The 17,551-nt window shown below is 45.1% G+C and overlaps 1 protein-coding gene across 4 annotated transcripts in view; it reads right to left on the reverse strand.

The window, feature by feature from the left end:
- Positions 1–2,834: 2,834 nt before the first annotated feature.
- Positions 2,835–17,551, reverse strand: part of LOC134908895 (cytochrome P450 2K4-like) — a 110,845-nt gene continuing 96,128 nt past the window's right edge. For all 4 annotated transcript variants that reach the window (XM_063915118.1, XM_063915120.1, XM_063915119.1 and 1 more), the window contains 3 exons: positions 15,016–15,200; positions 8,258–8,399; positions 2,835–5,499 (listed from right to left, as the gene is read on the reverse strand). In XM_063915118.1, coding sequence (XP_063771188.1) covers positions 5,318–5,499; positions 8,258–8,399; positions 15,016–15,200 — 509 coding nt within the window. In that variant the 3' untranslated portion in view covers positions 2,835–5,317. The remainder of the gene's footprint in view (positions 5,500–8,257; positions 8,400–15,015; positions 15,201–17,551) is intronic.

Consider the following 17,551-nt stretch of genomic DNA (forward strand, 5'->3'; position numbering starts at 1 on the left):
CCAGTATACTATATATAGCAGTACGGAAGGCCACTGCTGTACCTACCTCTGTGTCGTCATTCATTAAGTATACTATCCATCTACATTCTATACCTGTGGTGCATTTTAGTTTTGCAGTTTGCTGACACAGTGACCACCAGTATACTATATATAGCAGTACGGAAGGCCACTGCTGTACCTACCTCTGTGTCGTCATTCATTAAGTATACTATCCATCTACAGTCTATACCTGTGGTGCATTTTAGTTTTGCAGTTTGCTGACACAGTGACCACCAGTATACTATATATAGCAGTACGGAAGGCCACTGCTGTACCTACCTCTGTGTGGTCATTCATTAAGTATACTATCCATCTACATTCTATACCTGTGGCGCATTTTAATTTTGCAGTTTGCTGACACAGTGACCACCAGTATACTATATATAGCAGTACGGAAGGCCACTGCTGTACCTACCTCTGTGTCGTCATTAAGTATACTATCCATCTACATTCTATACCTGTGGTGCATTTTAGTTTTGCAGTTTGCTGACACAGTGACCACCAGTATACTATATATAGCAGTACGGAAGGCCACTGCTGTACCTACCTCTGTGTCGTCATTCATTACGTATACTATCCATCTACAGTCTATACCTGTGGTGCATTTTAGTTTTGCAGTTTGCTGACACAGTGACCACCAGTATACTATATATAGCAGTACGGAAGGCCACTGCTGTACTTACCTCTGTGTCGTCATTAAGTATACTATCCATCTACATTCTATACCTGTGGTGCGCCTCTTTTTTTCTTTGCATCATGTGCTGTTTGGGGACAATTTTTTTGAAGTGCCATCCTGCCTGACACTGCAGTGCCACTCCTAGATGGGCCAGGTGTTTGTGTCGGCCACTTGTGTCGCTTAGCTTAGTCACACAGCGATCTTGGTGCGCCTCTTTTTTTCTTTGCATCATGTGCTGTTTGGGGACAATTTCTTGGAAGTGCCATCCTGTCTGACACTGCAGTGCCACTCCTAGATGGGCCAGGTGTTTGTGTCGGCCACTTGTGTCGCTTAGCTTAGCCATCCAGCGACCTCGGTGCAAATTTTAGGACTAAAAATAATATTGTGAGGTGTGAGGTGTTCAGAATAGACTGGAAATGAGTGGAAATTATGGTTATTGAGGTTAATAAAACTATGGGATCAAAATGACCCCCAAATTCTATGATTTAAGCTGTTTTTTAGGGTTTTTTGTAAAAAACACCCGAATCCGACAAAAAAAATTTCGGTGAGGTTTTGCCAAAACACGTCCGAATCCAAAACACGGCCGCGGAACCGAATCCAAAACCAAAACACAAAACCCGAAAAATGTCCGGTGCACATCACTACCTGAAACTACTTTTTATTTTAATGAGTGAATTTTTCAACAAAATCGCTGGAGTTTTTTTAAGTGTGTGTTATTAAAATAAGGTTAAAAACCCAGGTTCTTGCCGTGGTAACCCGGGAGCGGCCCAGTGGAAAAGGGTTTACTCGGATCCAGCTTGCAGGGTTGGTCCTGGGAAGGACACGGGTCGCTGTGTAGTGTAAACAGGTAATCCAGGTTGATGCGGGTGCGACCTGGCGTTTTAGTGTAAAAGCGGTATAAGTGATAGAATCATCAATCGTCACGCTTGTGTACTTAAACAACAAAAATCTGATTTTCACCTCTTATTTTATGTACTGTAGGGTTATACAGTAGCTTGTCACCAATATCACCATGACCAGCAGGCTTCTATTACAGCATAGCTGCTATTAACTTAGATGCGTATTGCTTAATATTGCGGGAGCTGCTGGGAGTTGTAGTCTAGCTCTGTGATTTGCGCTCTGTAAATAGCATGAAACATGTATCCATTAAAACTACAATTCCGGACAGCCTGCTCTTTGTGACATTCCCAGGAATGGCGGAGCCTGAGGAGGAGGATGGGAGCAATGAAAAGTGAGAAGGAGCTTGGGGACAAGGAGATGACTGATTAGGTAATTTTGCTGGTGCTGAGCGGTGTGCGCTGTCCTTGCAAGGCCCTTTGGACTTTGTTGGATATTGCCGTATTGTGGTTTGTTGTGAAAAGGACCCCATAACAGTTCAAGCTTCCGGGCCCCAAAAATGTAGGTTTGTCCCTGGATGGAGTCTTAAGTGAGGGACTTATATGCAATCCAAATCACGAAAGATCCAAGATTTCCAAGAAAATTACGTGTTGCCTTGTTTTGAGAACCGGTATTGGTAGGAGAACCTGACCAAGTGCTTGGTTCTACTTGGAAACCCTAAATTCGGTTCTATCAGATTCTCCAGAATCCGAACCACTCCTATCTAAAAAAAACAACCATAAAATTGTTTTATGAAATGTTAAATTTAACAGAAAATTCTTATTTCTTTTTCAATAATTTCCTATAATCCATCAAATAGAACCACATGGTCCCATTTCTTGTAATGCTGGTGCTTTGGGTATGGCAGTGACCTTTAAGTATATAGGAACACCCTCAGATGGGTGTGCTGGTGCTCCACTTCTAGAGGTGGCGTCCCACCTAAGTAGTGGAATAATGTCCTTGATTTGAATGTGGATATTCCAGAGGGTGTTCCTATATACTTAAAGGTCACTGCCATACCCAAAGCACCAGCATTACTCTTGCCCATTCCCTTCCCAAACCCCCTCCCCTCTCCCCTCTGCATACAGCAGAAGTTGTCACTGCAGATAATAAACACACATTTTTTCTTATTAGTTACTGTGTATTGGTATTGTTTATTTTCAGCACCACAGTAGAAAACATTACCTATTCAGAGTGCATTTATTATCACTGCAGAAAATAAATACACACATTTTCTTATTAGTTATTGTATATTGGTATTGTTTATTTACGGTCAGCACCACAACTGACCATACATTTGTAACAAGCGCACTTGTGAAATTTCTTATATCACTGTTATTGATGTGGAGTTTCTAGAGGTACTCCAATAACAAGTTGCTGCCCAAACGCACCCGAATATCCACACGCACGAGCGCCGGATACTCCGATTATTCAATTAATTTTTTTATATTTTTATTTATTTTATACTACTTATTTATTTTATTTATATTGGTTCGTTTATATTCATTGTGTACACAATATCTTAGTTAACGTTGCAATCATATTGCAAGTAGTGTACACATTGCAAGTACACATAAGCCTTAGAAAAATTTGGGATGGCAACGTAGAGTAATACAGTATGTCCCTCACATGATGTCACTGATAACACAGAATGGGATGCAGACAAAGGGGGTCATCCAGGCCCGGCTACATCAGCCGCCCGCAGCGCAGTTTGCTAATGGCGGCAAACTGCGCATGTACAGCAGCTGCATTGTAGCTGCGTGGCCAGACACATTGCGGTCTCATCCCCGCAATGTTTTTAACAAAGACAGGCGTTTGCAGGACGGCGATGCAGTGTTCGGGGGTGGTGCGGGGCGAACAAGGGCAGGCTGTTTTTGGGGCAGCTGTGTGATGTCACACGCAGCCGCTCCAATCAAACAATGGCAGCAAACCGACTGACATTGCAGCCAGGGGTCAACCTTAGTTCCGATGAGTCCACAATCTAATTGCAGCTGCATCGGGAGGCGGCATCACATATGCTAGGTAGCCTTGCCCTGTGCTGGGCGTCCTGTAGCATTTGAGGAGATGAACGCAGATCTGGCTGCGTATGCAGCGATCTGTGTTCATCTCTGAATAACCCCCAAAATGTTGACAGTTATGATGTTGACTTTGTTGAAATCTCGACAAGCAACATAACCACATTTCCAGATTGTCGACATGTGAAAAGTCAACATTTTGCATAGACCAAAGGGCTAGGGTTAGGCTGCGGCAGCAGAGGGTTAGGGTTAGGCTCTTGAAAGGGAGGTTAGGGTTAGACTTCTGCAACAGAGTGATAGGGGTTAGGCTATGGAAGGGGAAGGCTAGGCTATGGGAGGGGTGGGTTAAGGTTAGGCTATAGAAAGGGAGGGTTAGGTTTAGCCTGCTGCAGCAGAGGGATAGGGTTAGGCTATGGGAGGGGAAGGCTAGGCTATGGGAGGGGAGGGTTAAGGTTAGGCTATGGAAAAGGAGGGTTAGGTTTATACTGCTCAAGCAGAGGGATAGGGTTAGGCTATGGGAGGGGCAGGCTAGGCTATGGGAGGAGAGTGTTAATGTTAGGCCTTAGGAGCAGAAGGTTAGGTTTAGGCTGCAGGAGGGGAGGTTAGGGCTTGGCTATGGGAGGAGAGGGCTAGGGTTAGGCTATGGGAGGGGAGGGTTACAGTTATGCTATACAAAGGAAGGGTTAGGGTTAGACTGCCGCAGCAGAGGAATAAAGTTGGGCTATAGGAAGGGAGGGTTAGGCTACGGGACGGGAGGGTTATGGTTAGGCTCTAGGAGAAGAGCGTTAGGTTTAGGCTATAGGTGGGGAGGATTAGGGCTAGGCTGTGGCAACAGAGGGATACAATTAGCTACAGTAGGGGAGTAGAGGGTTAGGCTACAGTAGAGTAGGGTTAGGGTTATGGTACGGGAGGGGAGGGGAGAGTTAAGGTTAGGCTACGGGAGGGGAGAGTTAAGGTTAGGCTATAGGAGGAAAGAGTTAGGTTTGGGCTATACGTGGAGAGGGTTAGGGCTAGACTGTGGCAACAGAGGGATACAGTTAGGCTACAGTAGGGGAGGAGAGGGTTAGGCTGCAGGAAGGGAGGTTAGGGCTAGGTGATGGGAGTGAAGGGCTAGGGTTAGGCTGCAGGAGGGGAGGGTGAGGGTTACGCTACAGTCGAGTAGGGTTATGGTTATGGTACTGGAGGGGAGTATAGGGTTAGACTATAGAAAAGGTGGGTTAAGGGTATGCACTAGGGGGGAGGGTTAAGGTTAGGGATTCTCAAAGTGCTCATAATCTGACAGCTACTGTAGACCTGGAGAACCCACCAAAACAGGTAAGTCACCACTAGACCACCAGGAATGTTTTGTCCACATTCTAATCATGTCAACGTTTTAACTGTGTAAACATGATGAATGCCAAACATACCAACATTATGGCCATTTTCAAAATGATCATGCCGTTGAATTATATCAAACCCCACAGAATACAGCATTAGTAATATCAGTACTAGTAGAAGTAAGAAATCTTTCAGATGCTATGAAATGAATGAGTCAGGCATTGCATAGGGGATGGGGTGCGATTCTCTCGGAGATAGATGGGAATGATTATGCAGCTATTGATGTGATGGGGAAGATGTAAAGTGTCAGTGATCAGTGATGTCATTGTACTGTAACATTATATCTGATGTCATGAAACATGTGACTTAGTGTTTGGTGCACATGTAATGGATTTTAGAAGCGAGGCACAGCGCATATCATCTGCTTCTTTGGCATGATTGTAAATCCAACTACAGAGGTCAGATCCACATGACTGACGCGAGGGGGTAAGCGGAATGTGAATTTCTGTAACAGGCTTGTAAAGAAGATGAAGAGCTCCATCCTTGCGAGATTCTCCCCAGCACAGGCTCTGCGGCCTAAAACACAGAAGACAAATCACAATATATGTAATAGGGGAGATTTATTTGAGGCATAGTGATTTCAGCAATTAATCCTGCAGATTTAAAGCAGCAATATTTTAAAAGCAAAACCTGTCTTGTTTTGCCTTTTAAATAGTTGTCACTTTAAACCTGCAGACTTAATCGCTGCTTTACAGAAACCACATCTTATATTATACCCCATGGTGTAATAGTTATATTTAATCAATTGTATATATATATATATATATATATATATATATATACATATATTTTTTTTAGATGTTTTATTAAATATAATTACAAACTACCGTCACAGGAATTAATTTTCCGTAAGCAATCATTAAACTTTCTTCTTGCGTAGTGATTCAAGGGCACATTTATCAGTATGACCCTAAAGCCTCCCGGAAACTGTGGCAGCAGATAAACAGTACCGGCGCAATTCTGTATTGCAGTGGTGCGAGGAAGGCTGCTCCGGAAAGAAGCGGTCCCCACTCCCCACAGACCCTAACACTATTGATTCCGCCGCTAATTATTAGCTGTGGAATTTTACACTGCCGGGTATGCGCATTGCTAAAAAACAGTGTCGACATTGTGTGTGTCGACCTTGCCCATGTTGACCTAATGACCTTCCATACCCGTCGACCTAGTCATGTGTCGACCTTCAGTCAGTGTTGACCTACTTACTGTCGACTTTCAGTGGTCGACCTAATGACTGTCAACTTAGACAGGGTTGACCTAAAGACCGGGCTGGAGTGGGCATCGGGATCCTAGGAAGGAGCAGGGCCCTGGGACCCACCTCCACCTGAACATAGCGTAGCATTCCGCAGTCAACCTCCAAAAACTTTCAGTTTGAAAGACAGTCCCCTTACTAGTGCATGGAGACTACGGTAACGAGGAGAGATCCATGATGTCTCCTGTAATACCTGTATAGTGAAAAGTCCCAATACCTAATTCCTACAAAAGAAGGTAAAAGATAAAATTTTCACCTACGCTAAGCAAGGAGGAATGGGCCCAGTGGTGCTCTATTTATCATTAGTGGTTTCCATGTCTGAGATCTGTATCCAGGGCAGCCACCAGGGGGGGACTGCGGGGACTGGAATCCCGGGCCCTTACAGAGAAGGGGGCCCAGTCTTGGCTCCTACCTCCAATACCTGGAGAGTTTCACCAGGCTGCGCAACAACTGCGGGCTGATCAGACTTCTTAAAACAAGCCTTCCCTATGCCTTTTCTCTCCATGAATAATTCCTGCAGGTCCGCAATGATTCCACCTGTATGCAACGTCACAATGTGTGACATCACATAGGGGTGGAGTGGTGCAGCAGAATCTTTTTTTTTGTGTAGTGCGCCCTGTCTATTTTGTCAGTCCCGGGCCCCGCAATTTGTGATGGCAGCCCTGTCTGTATCATAGCATATTCCACCGATAGACCATCCTATTTAGCAATCCATTTCTAATAGCTCCAGCGAATACCTCATTCCTATATTATTTTGTAATAAAGATATTCAAACACATCATACAACGTGCAGAACAGTCCCGATGACCCTGAACTGTGAGACTGCCATTTAAGAATGAACCCCGTCATAAGGCCCCACCAGTATCATGGCAAATTGCCACAAATTGTGGATCTGCAATGAAAGGATGGGGCTACGATGCTGCAATTCATGTGTCCGCAAGTTAGACTGGGGATAAAATGATGCAATTTGTGTCATTTTAGCCCCGCACTCTCTTGTAAGGGGCCGCGATTACTGGCATTAACTCCCCATCCGGCCCACTTCACTAGCAAGTGGGGAAGGATATGGGAGAACCTGCCACTCTTCTGGGGTTGGGGAGACTACCTGAAAAATAGATAGATATACTTAAATTTCATCCATATTCACAGTAGGATGGTTAATAAAAATATTAGAATATATGACTGATCAGTAATTCTTTAGGGGGTAATTCAGACATAATCGCTGGGCAGTGATTTTTGCAGCGCTGCGATCAGATAGTCGCCGCCTACAGGGGGAGGGTATTTTAGCTGTGCAAGTGTGCGATCGCATGTGTAGCAGAGCTGTACAAACAGATTTTGTGCAGTCTCTGCGCAGCCCAGGACTTACTCAGCCGCTGCGATCACATCAGCCTGTCCGGACCGGATTTGACGTCAGACACCCGCCCTTCCAACGCTTGGACACGACTGAGTTTTTTCCAGACACTCCCTGAAAATGGTCAGTTGCCACCCACAAACGCCCTGTTCCTGTCAATCTCCTTGCGATAGCCCGTGCGATCGCTTGTTTCGCACAATCCCGGTGCAGTCGTCCGACGCGCCTGCGCATTGTGGTGCATACACATGCGCAGTTCGGACCTGATCGCAGGCTGTGAGAAAACGCAGCCTAGCGATCAGGTCTGAATTACCCCCTTAGAGTAGTACGCTATCACTTACAGTACAGCGCAATGGCTATAACAGTGCCTCATGCCTCAATACTGCTAATCTGGTTATCTGTTCATGCCACCAGGGGACACAACGGGATGCAGTTAATTTGCCGGCGCACAGGGGCTAATCCCACTCGTGGGTGTCCACAACACGCATAGAGTGGGAATAGACCCGCAAGGGGACTCTTTCCGCTTGCCCCACTGCTGGCATACTGGCGGGCAGGATGCCACTGTTGGGATATTGACAGCCGACGGGAATACGTATGTATTCCGACACCACATACTGCGGTGCCAGTGTTGTAGTAACAGTAATATAATACATCACAAAGGCCGGGCACACAGTACATACCTGCAGAGAATGGCATAAACGCATCTTTCTTGATAAAATTTCCTTTGGCGTCAAGGAAATGATTTGGGTAGAACTCATCAGGTTTCTCAAATTGCGTCTTGTATCTCAGTACAGATGACAGTAATGGGATTATATAGGTTCCCTAGGATGAGAGACACTTGTATATAAAGGCTGCACAGCTGGGACAGTGAGATATCAGCCAGTAACTATCCTGAAAGCTTCTCGTTATTAGCTGGACTATTTCCTGCAAGTCACATGACAGATGTTATTATTGTGTATTTATATAGCACCACCATATTACACAGCGCTGTACAGAGACTGACTAATCAGTCACATCAGTCCCTGCTCCACTGGTGCTTACAGCTAATATTACCTACCACATAAACATACACACACATACACACACAATCAAATTTGTCAGCAACCAGCACCTAATTTACCAACCAGTATATTTCTCTGCTCTAAGAGGATGCCAGGGTTACCAGAGTAAACCGCACACACAATGGGAGAACATGTAAACTCAACACAGACAAGGCCATGGTTGGAATTATTTCCATCATCACCATCCCGATTTTAATACTTAGGGGCACTCTCATTTTAAAGTGTAGAGTCCCAATCTTATACTATATGATGTTGCCCCATGTAATCACCACATAATGACACCCTGCACTAGGGATGACCATCAACCATCAATGGTTTGAAATCATGAGTGGTCTATGACCAATGGTGAATATTTTTACCATCGATGGGAGGAGAACCAAATGGTTTTCCCGCAATCGATGGTAGAGAGCTACCAATTTTTTTTTCTCTCTCCAAGTGTTGGGACACAGAGCTTAGCTCCACCCCCTGACACTTGTGAAGCCCCACCCCAGGCTCTGATTCGCCTGCAGCTCAATCAACATTAATGCAGGGGTGACCATGGGTAGATAAATTAATTGATGGTTCCCTTACAGATGGTTTAACACCATTAAGGTTATGCATCAATGGTGACCATCCCTACCCTACACTACAGAAATAATACCAGATTCTGGACATGGGGAAGGGCCCTAAAAGTGCCCAATCTCCTCCACCCTAGCACTTACAGTCTTAGGGGTAAATTTACTAAGATGGGAGTTCTATTTAAGATGGGATGTTGCCCATAGCAACCAATAAAATTCCAGATATCTTCTAGAAGGTGCTAGATAAATGAGAAATAGAATCTGCTTGGTTGCTATGGGCAACTTCCCATCCTAAATAAAACTCCCATCTTAGTAAATTTACCCCTCAGTGGCATTTTTTATTTTTTAAACAAGGAATTCCAGCGGCTGACTCATTTAATGCAGTAGATTGTCTATTTTTAAAATGAAATAAATTATTGGGTGACCCATATTATTCAGACATATTCTATGCATTTCATTGAAGACTGCTAATTTAAAAAATAAAAATAAAAATACACATTTTCAAGTCCAGATTTTATTATAAAAACCTGCGTGCAATATATGGCTTTTTTTTCTCTGTTTTGGGAAATGTGAATTGATGCCAATTCAACAATTACAAAGTATTTCTTGTTATTGTTTAGGAAATAAAACACATATATTTGTATTTATGTAGCCCATACACTTGAGAGATATCAGGTACTATCCTTCGATTTCGACCGCATCTGTGAGATAAATCGAAGGATTGTATGCACATTTTAGGTACCTCGCGACGCGATGCGCGGGCACGCCGGTCGAATCTTGCGTCTCAAGATAGTATGTGCTGCACTTAATATTTATCATATCGCACTGTGATGTGCGATGGGCACCCGCCGGGAGCGGACAGAGGCCGCTCCCACTCGGCGCCGGCGGTGACGTGCCCACCACGTGATTATCATGCGATCTATCGCATGATCGCATGGTAATTCCTTTGGCAGTTCAGGTGCTGCCAGTGCGTCGTGGGGCATCACACAAGTGTATGGGCACCAATAGTTTGTGTTTTTGCAATTTCAATAAAAATATTTATTTTTTCCTGTCAGGAGCAATAAACAAACTGATTAAGTTTTTTGAAAATCAGACTGATCTGATTTAAAAACAACAAACAAACAAACAAACAAACAAACAAACAAACAAACAAACAAGGTATAATTTGTGTGGGTTCTGCATAAGTAAATTTCTGACATTGATATTGGACTGTTACCAACCAGATAAGTACCACAAAGTGCAGCATTTTCTCACTTTCCTACTTTCGTTATTCAGACGATTTTACTACAAAAGCAGGGGCGTAGCCAGAAGTTTTTGGGCCCCATAGCAACATTTTAAAGATGCCCCGCCGACCCAATTTTTCTAGAGAGACACTTCTCTGCAGAAGATGTTAATTTTATGCCCTAGTTAATATTCTGAACCATAGTAGAGCCTTATTTAATGTTATGCCCCATAGTAGTGCCCTAGTTTTTTTTATGAATCGTAGTAGTTCTTAGTTCACCCTATGTCACATTTCAGAGCTGCCAGTACACATTATGCCGCACAGTACCCTCAATGCACATTATTATATATAGTGCTCCCCGTTCATATTGTGCCTCATTACAGTGCCCCAATTCATAGTATATAACATTAAAATGCCCTCCAGTTCATTGTATACCACACTACAATGAGCTGGTCCAGGGGCAAACCTAGATATAGTGCAGATATAGTGCAGGCCCAGTGGCGTAACTACTGCCCCCGCAGCCCTCGCGGTGGCTTGGGGGCGAGGGGCTGCGGGGGCGCCGCCACTGATTTAGAGCGTCCGCATGTCAATCTGCTGTCTCCTCTCCCTCCCTGCTGTAACGGGACACGGAGGGCACAGCGCACCGCGCGCGCCTCTCCAGTGTCCATCCTGCGTCTCCGTCCGTCTGGTCTAATAATGGAAGTGCCGTTCGTGAGCTCTGATTAGCTCACGAACCGGCACTTCCTTTATTAGACCAGAGAGACGGAGATGCAGGAGGGACATGAGAGAGGCGCGCGCTGTGCCCTCCTTGTCCCTCCTTCACAGCAGCGAGGGGGGGACATGTATGGCACTGAGGGGGCATGTATGGCACAGGGGGCATATATGGCACTGAGGGCATATATGGCACTGAGGGGGCATGTATGGCACAGGGGGCATATATGGCACTGAGGGGGCATGTATGGCACAGGGGACACTGAGGGGGCATATATGGCGCTGAGGGGGCATGTATGGCACAGGGGGCATATATGGCACTGAGGGCATATATGGCACTGAGGGGGCATGTATGGCACAGGGGGCATATATGGCACTGAGGGGGCATGTATGGCACAGGGGGCACTGAGGGGGCATATATGGCACTGAGGGGGCATGTATGGCACAGGGGCACTGAGGGGGCATATATGGCACTGAGGGGGCATATATGGCACAGGGGGCACTGAGGGGGCATATATGGCACTGGGGGGGGGGCACTGAGGGGGTATATATGGCACGGGGGGGGAAGTGTGGGGGCATATATGGCACTGAGGGGGCATATATGGCACTGGGGGGGGTACTGAGGGGGATATATGGCACTGCATGTGTACCTGGCACATGGGGGGGGGGCTATATTTGGCACTGGGGGCACGTGAGCACCTGGCACTGTGGGGGAATATCTGGCACTGGGGGCATATGTGGCACTGGGGAAGCTATATTTGGCACTGGGGGCATGTGAGTACCTGGCACCGTGGGGGAATATGTGGCACTGGGAACATATGTGGCACTGGGAGCACAGCCCTAGCAACAAACACTACCCCCTAGCAACGAGCATGACGCCCAGTGCATGAAACTCCTGGCAACGAGCATGACACCCAGTGCATGAAACACCTGGCAACGAGCATGACACCCTGAGCATGAAAACCCCTGGCACCGTGCATGGAACCAAGAGCATGAAACCCCTGGCAACGAGCAGGTAATTTAAAAGTAATTAGAAGCCTTACTGTAGGACTTAATGTGTAATGGGCATTACGGTGTGTGGCATAATGTATCACGGACATTGCGGTGTGTGTCATAATGTGTCACAGGCATTACGGTGTGTGGCATACTATATCACGTGCATTGTGGTATGTGGTATAATGTCTCAGGGGCATTGCAGTGTGGCATAATGTATAACGGGCATTGCGGTATGTGTCACAGGTATTATGGTGTATGGTATACTATATCACGGGCATTGTGATATGTGGTAAAATGTCTCAGGGTCATTGCAGTGTGTGGCATAATGTATCACGGACATTGCGGTATGTGTCATAATGTGTCGGGCATTACTGTGTGTTGTATACTATATCACGGGCATTGTGGTATGTTGTATAATGTCTCAGGGTCATTGCAGTGTGTGTCATAATGTGTCACAGGCATTGTATGTGCTATAATCTATCAGGGGCATTGCAGTGTGTAGCATAATGTATAACGGGCATTGCGATTCCTGTCGTCATGTGTCACAGGCATTACGGTGTGTGGCATAATGTGTCACAGGCATTACGGTGTGTGGCATAATGTGTCACAGACATTGTATGTGCTATAATGTATCAGGGGCATTGCAGTGTGTAGCATAATGTATAACGGGCTTTGCGATTCCTGTCGTCATGTGTCACAGGCATTACGGTGTGTGGCATAATGTGTCACAGGCATTACGGTGTGTGGCATAATGTGTCACAGGCATTACGGTGTGTGGCATAATGTGTCGGGGGCATTATGGTGTGTGCATATTGTGTCATGTGCATTATTGTGCGTGGAATAATGTCTAAGGGCCATTGCAGTATGTGGCATAATGTATACTGGGCATTACTATAAGGAGGAAAAATGACAAATAATGTAAGGGGCATGAATCAGGATTATTTTTCTTTCCAGTGGTGGCTAACGTCTGGACGTGCAGGTTGCAAAACTGGGGTATAAGGAAGTCTTTTCCTGCAATACCACGCCCCTTTATGCAAAGCCACGCCCATTCCAACAAAGCCACACACCCTTTTTGGCGCCGCGCGCCGAAGGCGCGCACATGTTTGTCCCTTTCATGGTGCCAATTATGGGGGATGGGGGATTGGGAGGGGGGGCGCCGAAGAATTTTTTGGCTTGGGGGAGAAAAACTTCTAGTTACGCCACTGTGCAGGCCCCAAGGAAAAAGTTTGAAAGGACCCCTACGTACCACCCAATGGCGAAAAATTTATATATCACATGTAACTGTGACAGGGAAGGTGGCCCCTCTCAACTCTGGGCCCCATAGCAGCTGTTCTCCCTGCACCTATGGTGGCTACACCCTGTATATAACACATGTAACTGACAGGGAAGGTGGCCCCTCTCAACTCTGGGCCCCATAGCAGCTGTTCTCCCTGCACCTATGGTGGCTACACCCTGTATATAACACGTGTAACTGACAGGGAAGGTGGCCCCTCTCAGCTCTGGGCCCCATAGCATCTGCACTCCTTGCACCTATGGTAGCTACACCCTGTATATAACACATGTAACTGTGACAGGGAAGGTGGCCCCTCTCAGCTCTGGGCCCCATAGCAGCTGCACTGCCTGCACCTATGGTAGCTATGCCCTTGTACAAAAGGAATGTATTACAACATGTAACTTTGACCAAACCTACAGATATATATTTGTGTCATCAGTTTATTCTGCAATTTTGATTAAAAATATTTGACACTGTTACATAGATGACTAGTTTTAATATCATACCTCCCAACATGACCCTCTCCAGGAGGGACAAAATGCTCTGTTCCTGGACCTTTCTCTTCATTTAGGATTGCCGACACCTGTGTTGAACAGGTTAATGGATAAGAAAGGTGTTTCAGCACAGGTGATGGCAATCAGTAATTAAGAGGGAAGTCCAGAAGCAGAGTATTCTGTCCCTCCTGGAGAGGGTCATGTTGGGAGGTATGATACTATGTTTTTCAAAATATATGTGTGAAGCTTTTTTGCAATGTGCATAGTTTTACTTACTCATCTGGTGACTCGTTGGGCCTAATTCAGACCTGTTTGCAGCAGCAAATTTGTTAGCAGTTGGGCAAAACCATGTGCACTGCAGGTGGGGCAGATATAACATGTGCAGAGAGAGTTAGATTTGGGTGGGGTGTGTTTAAACTGAAATCTAAATTGCAGTGTAAAAATAAAGCAGCCAGTATTTACCCTGCACGGATACAATATAACCCACCCAAATCTAACTCTCTCTGCACATGTTACATCTGCCCCACCTGCAGTGCACATGGTTTTGCCCATTTGCTAACAAACGTGCTGCTGCGATCAGGTCTGAATTAGGCCCACTGCAATTTACTCTTAATGAGTTTAAGAAACCTAAATTTCATGAATGATCACAATAACTATAGTATTATTACAGTTAATCTAGAAAAGCAATACTAGACTTGCCACACTATGAAAAATAATTTATAGATTAATTATTGTTCCATGTAGATGAAAGTTTCCAAAAATATAATAATATATCAAATGAAATAATTTATTGTTTTATTTTCTTTTAGAGCTTTTTTTGTGTTTCTGTTTTTCTTTCTTTTGCTATTTCCCTTAAATGAAAGTATATTTTAATTTTGATATCAAGACATGTCCACTTAAATAAATTGCTTAAATAATTAAATCATTTTACATTGAAGTCATATTTCCCATTAGTAACAATAATCTATAAATACATTTAAGGTATCCTCACATTATTAGCTGTCAAAAGAAAGTACAAAGATGAATCATTTGGCTAATAAGGATGCATTGAGCACCGAAACAATTTTGACACAATTTTGCAGATGATGCAAATGTAACCGCAACAAAACATATAAAATACTCACTTTTGGAATAGAATATCCCTTGAAGGTCACATCTGTAGATGTCTCATGGCCCAAACTGAGAGGGAGAATGTCAGCATACCTTTGGATCTCATGTATGACTGCGTATGTAAAAGGCATCTGCCCCCGGTGGCTGTACAAAGGTTGTGCGGATCCAACAACTCTGGAGATCTCATCTTGGACCTTTTCTATAATGGGATATAAATATAGACAGACATGCCTGAAATAAAATCTATTTTGATGGTTCGTATTATAATGCTCACTGAGAGGTGGCTGTGCGAGTGATACCTTCAGGGGCGTGATGAGGGTGTCTGCAGGACCTGAGTTTTTGAAAATGTTTCCCAAATTCCAAGGGAAGAATAATGGTGGTCATTCCGAGTTGTTTGCTCTGTAATTTTCTTCGCATCGCAGCGATTTTCCGCTAACTGCGCATGCGCAATGTTCGCACTGCGACTGCGCCAAGTAAATTTGCTATGCAGTTAGGAATTTTACTCACGGCATTACAAGGTTTTTTCTTAGTTCTGGTGATCGTAATGTGATTGACAGGAAGTGGGTGTTTCTGGGCGGAAACTGGCCGTTTTATGGGAGTGTTTGAAAAAAACGCTACCGTTTCTGGGAAAAACGCGGGAGTGGCTGGAGAAACGGAGGAGTGTCTGGGCGAACGCTCCCTCGTTTCTCCAGCCACTCCCGCGTTTTTCCCAGAAACGGCAGCGTTTTTTCACACACACACATAAAACGGCCAGTTTCCGCCCAGAAACACCCACTTCCTGTCAATCACACTCCGATCACCAGAACGAAGAAAAATCCTTGTAATGCCGTGAGTAAAATACCAAACTTCTTAGCAAATTTACTTGACGCAGCCGCAGTGCGAACATTGCGCATGCACAGTTAGCAGAAAGTCGCACCGATGCGAAGGAAAATAATGAGCGAACAACTCGGAATGAGGGCCAAAGTCAAGGATTTTGGGACTGGGCTTGGAAGCTCCACCAGATCTGGTGATGAAGAAAAGGGTAACTGAGGTACAGTATATTCTGGAGAAGGCTCACTGTTAAGCATTGATATAAGAGAGTGTCCCAGACTCTTGCAGGTATTTACTCAAGAGAGTCTCTGTCCAAGACAGCTGCACATTCAGATGGTGGTGAGCAGGAGAATCAGAAGATTTCTAAACCCCAACCGGTGGCACCTATTATGCTCATTTAGAGTGCTATCTACTTCGGCAAAATTAATGTTAGGCTTGTTTGAAATTCTCTACATAGTACATAGGGGTCTATGGGGGTCATTCCGAGTTGATCGCTAGCTGAAAATGTTCGCTGTGCAGCGATGATGCAAAAAATGACACTTCTGCGCATGCGGCACACTGTGCATGCGTGACGCACTTTCACAACGGCCGATGTAGTTTCACACAAGGTCTAGCGACGCTTTTCAGTCGCACTGCTGGCCGCAGAGTGATTGACAGGAAGTGGGTGTTTCTTGGTGTCAACTGACCGTTTTCAGGGAGTATTCCAAAAAACGCACGCATGCTAGGAAAAACGCAGGCGTGGCTGGGCGAACGCAGGGCGTGTTTGTGACGTCAAAACAGGAACTGAATGGTCTGAAGTGATCGCAAGCGCTGAGTAGGTCTGGAGCTACTGTGAAACTGCACACAATTATTTTGTCGCAGCTCTGCGATCCTTTCGTTCACACTTATGCTAAGCTAAGATACACTCCCAGTGGGAGGCGGCATAGCGTTTGCACAACTGCTAAAAACTGCTAGCGAGCGATCAACTCGGAATGACCCCCTATGTACTAAGCCTTGGTGAGAGATAAAGTAGATGGAGATAAAGTACCAAATAACTACTGTAGCTCCTGACGTTTTTCGAGCACGGCCTGCAACATAGCAGTTAGGAGCTGATTGGCTGGCATTTTATCTTCATTCAATTAATCTCTCTCCAGGGCTTAGTACAGATGGAGCCCTCTTTATCTTTGCCTTTAATAGGATTACCTGAGCCATGGCAGTTGGACTTAATCCCCTGCTGTAATGATTTAGGGGGTAATTCAGACCTGATTGCTCGCTAGGTTTTTTTTGCAGTGCTGCGATCAGATAGTCGCCGCCTATAGGGGAGTGTATTGTAGCTTTGCAAGTGTGCGATCATTTGTGCAGCCGAGCGGTACAAAAAATATTTGTGCAGATTCCGAGTTGTCCAGAACTTACTCAGCCGCTGCGATCACTTCAGCCTGTCCGGGGCCGGAATTAACGTCAGACACCCGCCCTGCAAACACATGGACACGCCTGCGTTTTTCCAAACACACCCAGAAAATGGTCAGTTGACACCCACAAATGCAACGATCCACTTTGTACCCGTGTGACGCATGCACAGTTCTGACCTGATCGCAGCGCTGCGAAAAAACCTAGCGTGCGATCAGGTCTGAATGACCTCCTTAATCCCCTGCTGTATTGTTCTCTCTGTATTTATTATTTATTATTTATTTATTAACAGTTTCTTATATAGCGCAGCATATTCCATTGCGCTTTACAATTAGAACAACAGTAATAGAACAA

Source organism: Pseudophryne corroboree, chromosome 4, assembly GCF_028390025.1.
Source record: "Pseudophryne corroboree isolate aPseCor3 chromosome 4, aPseCor3.hap2, whole genome shotgun sequence".
NCBI lineage: Eukaryota > Metazoa > Chordata > Amphibia > Anura > Myobatrachidae > Pseudophryne > Pseudophryne corroboree.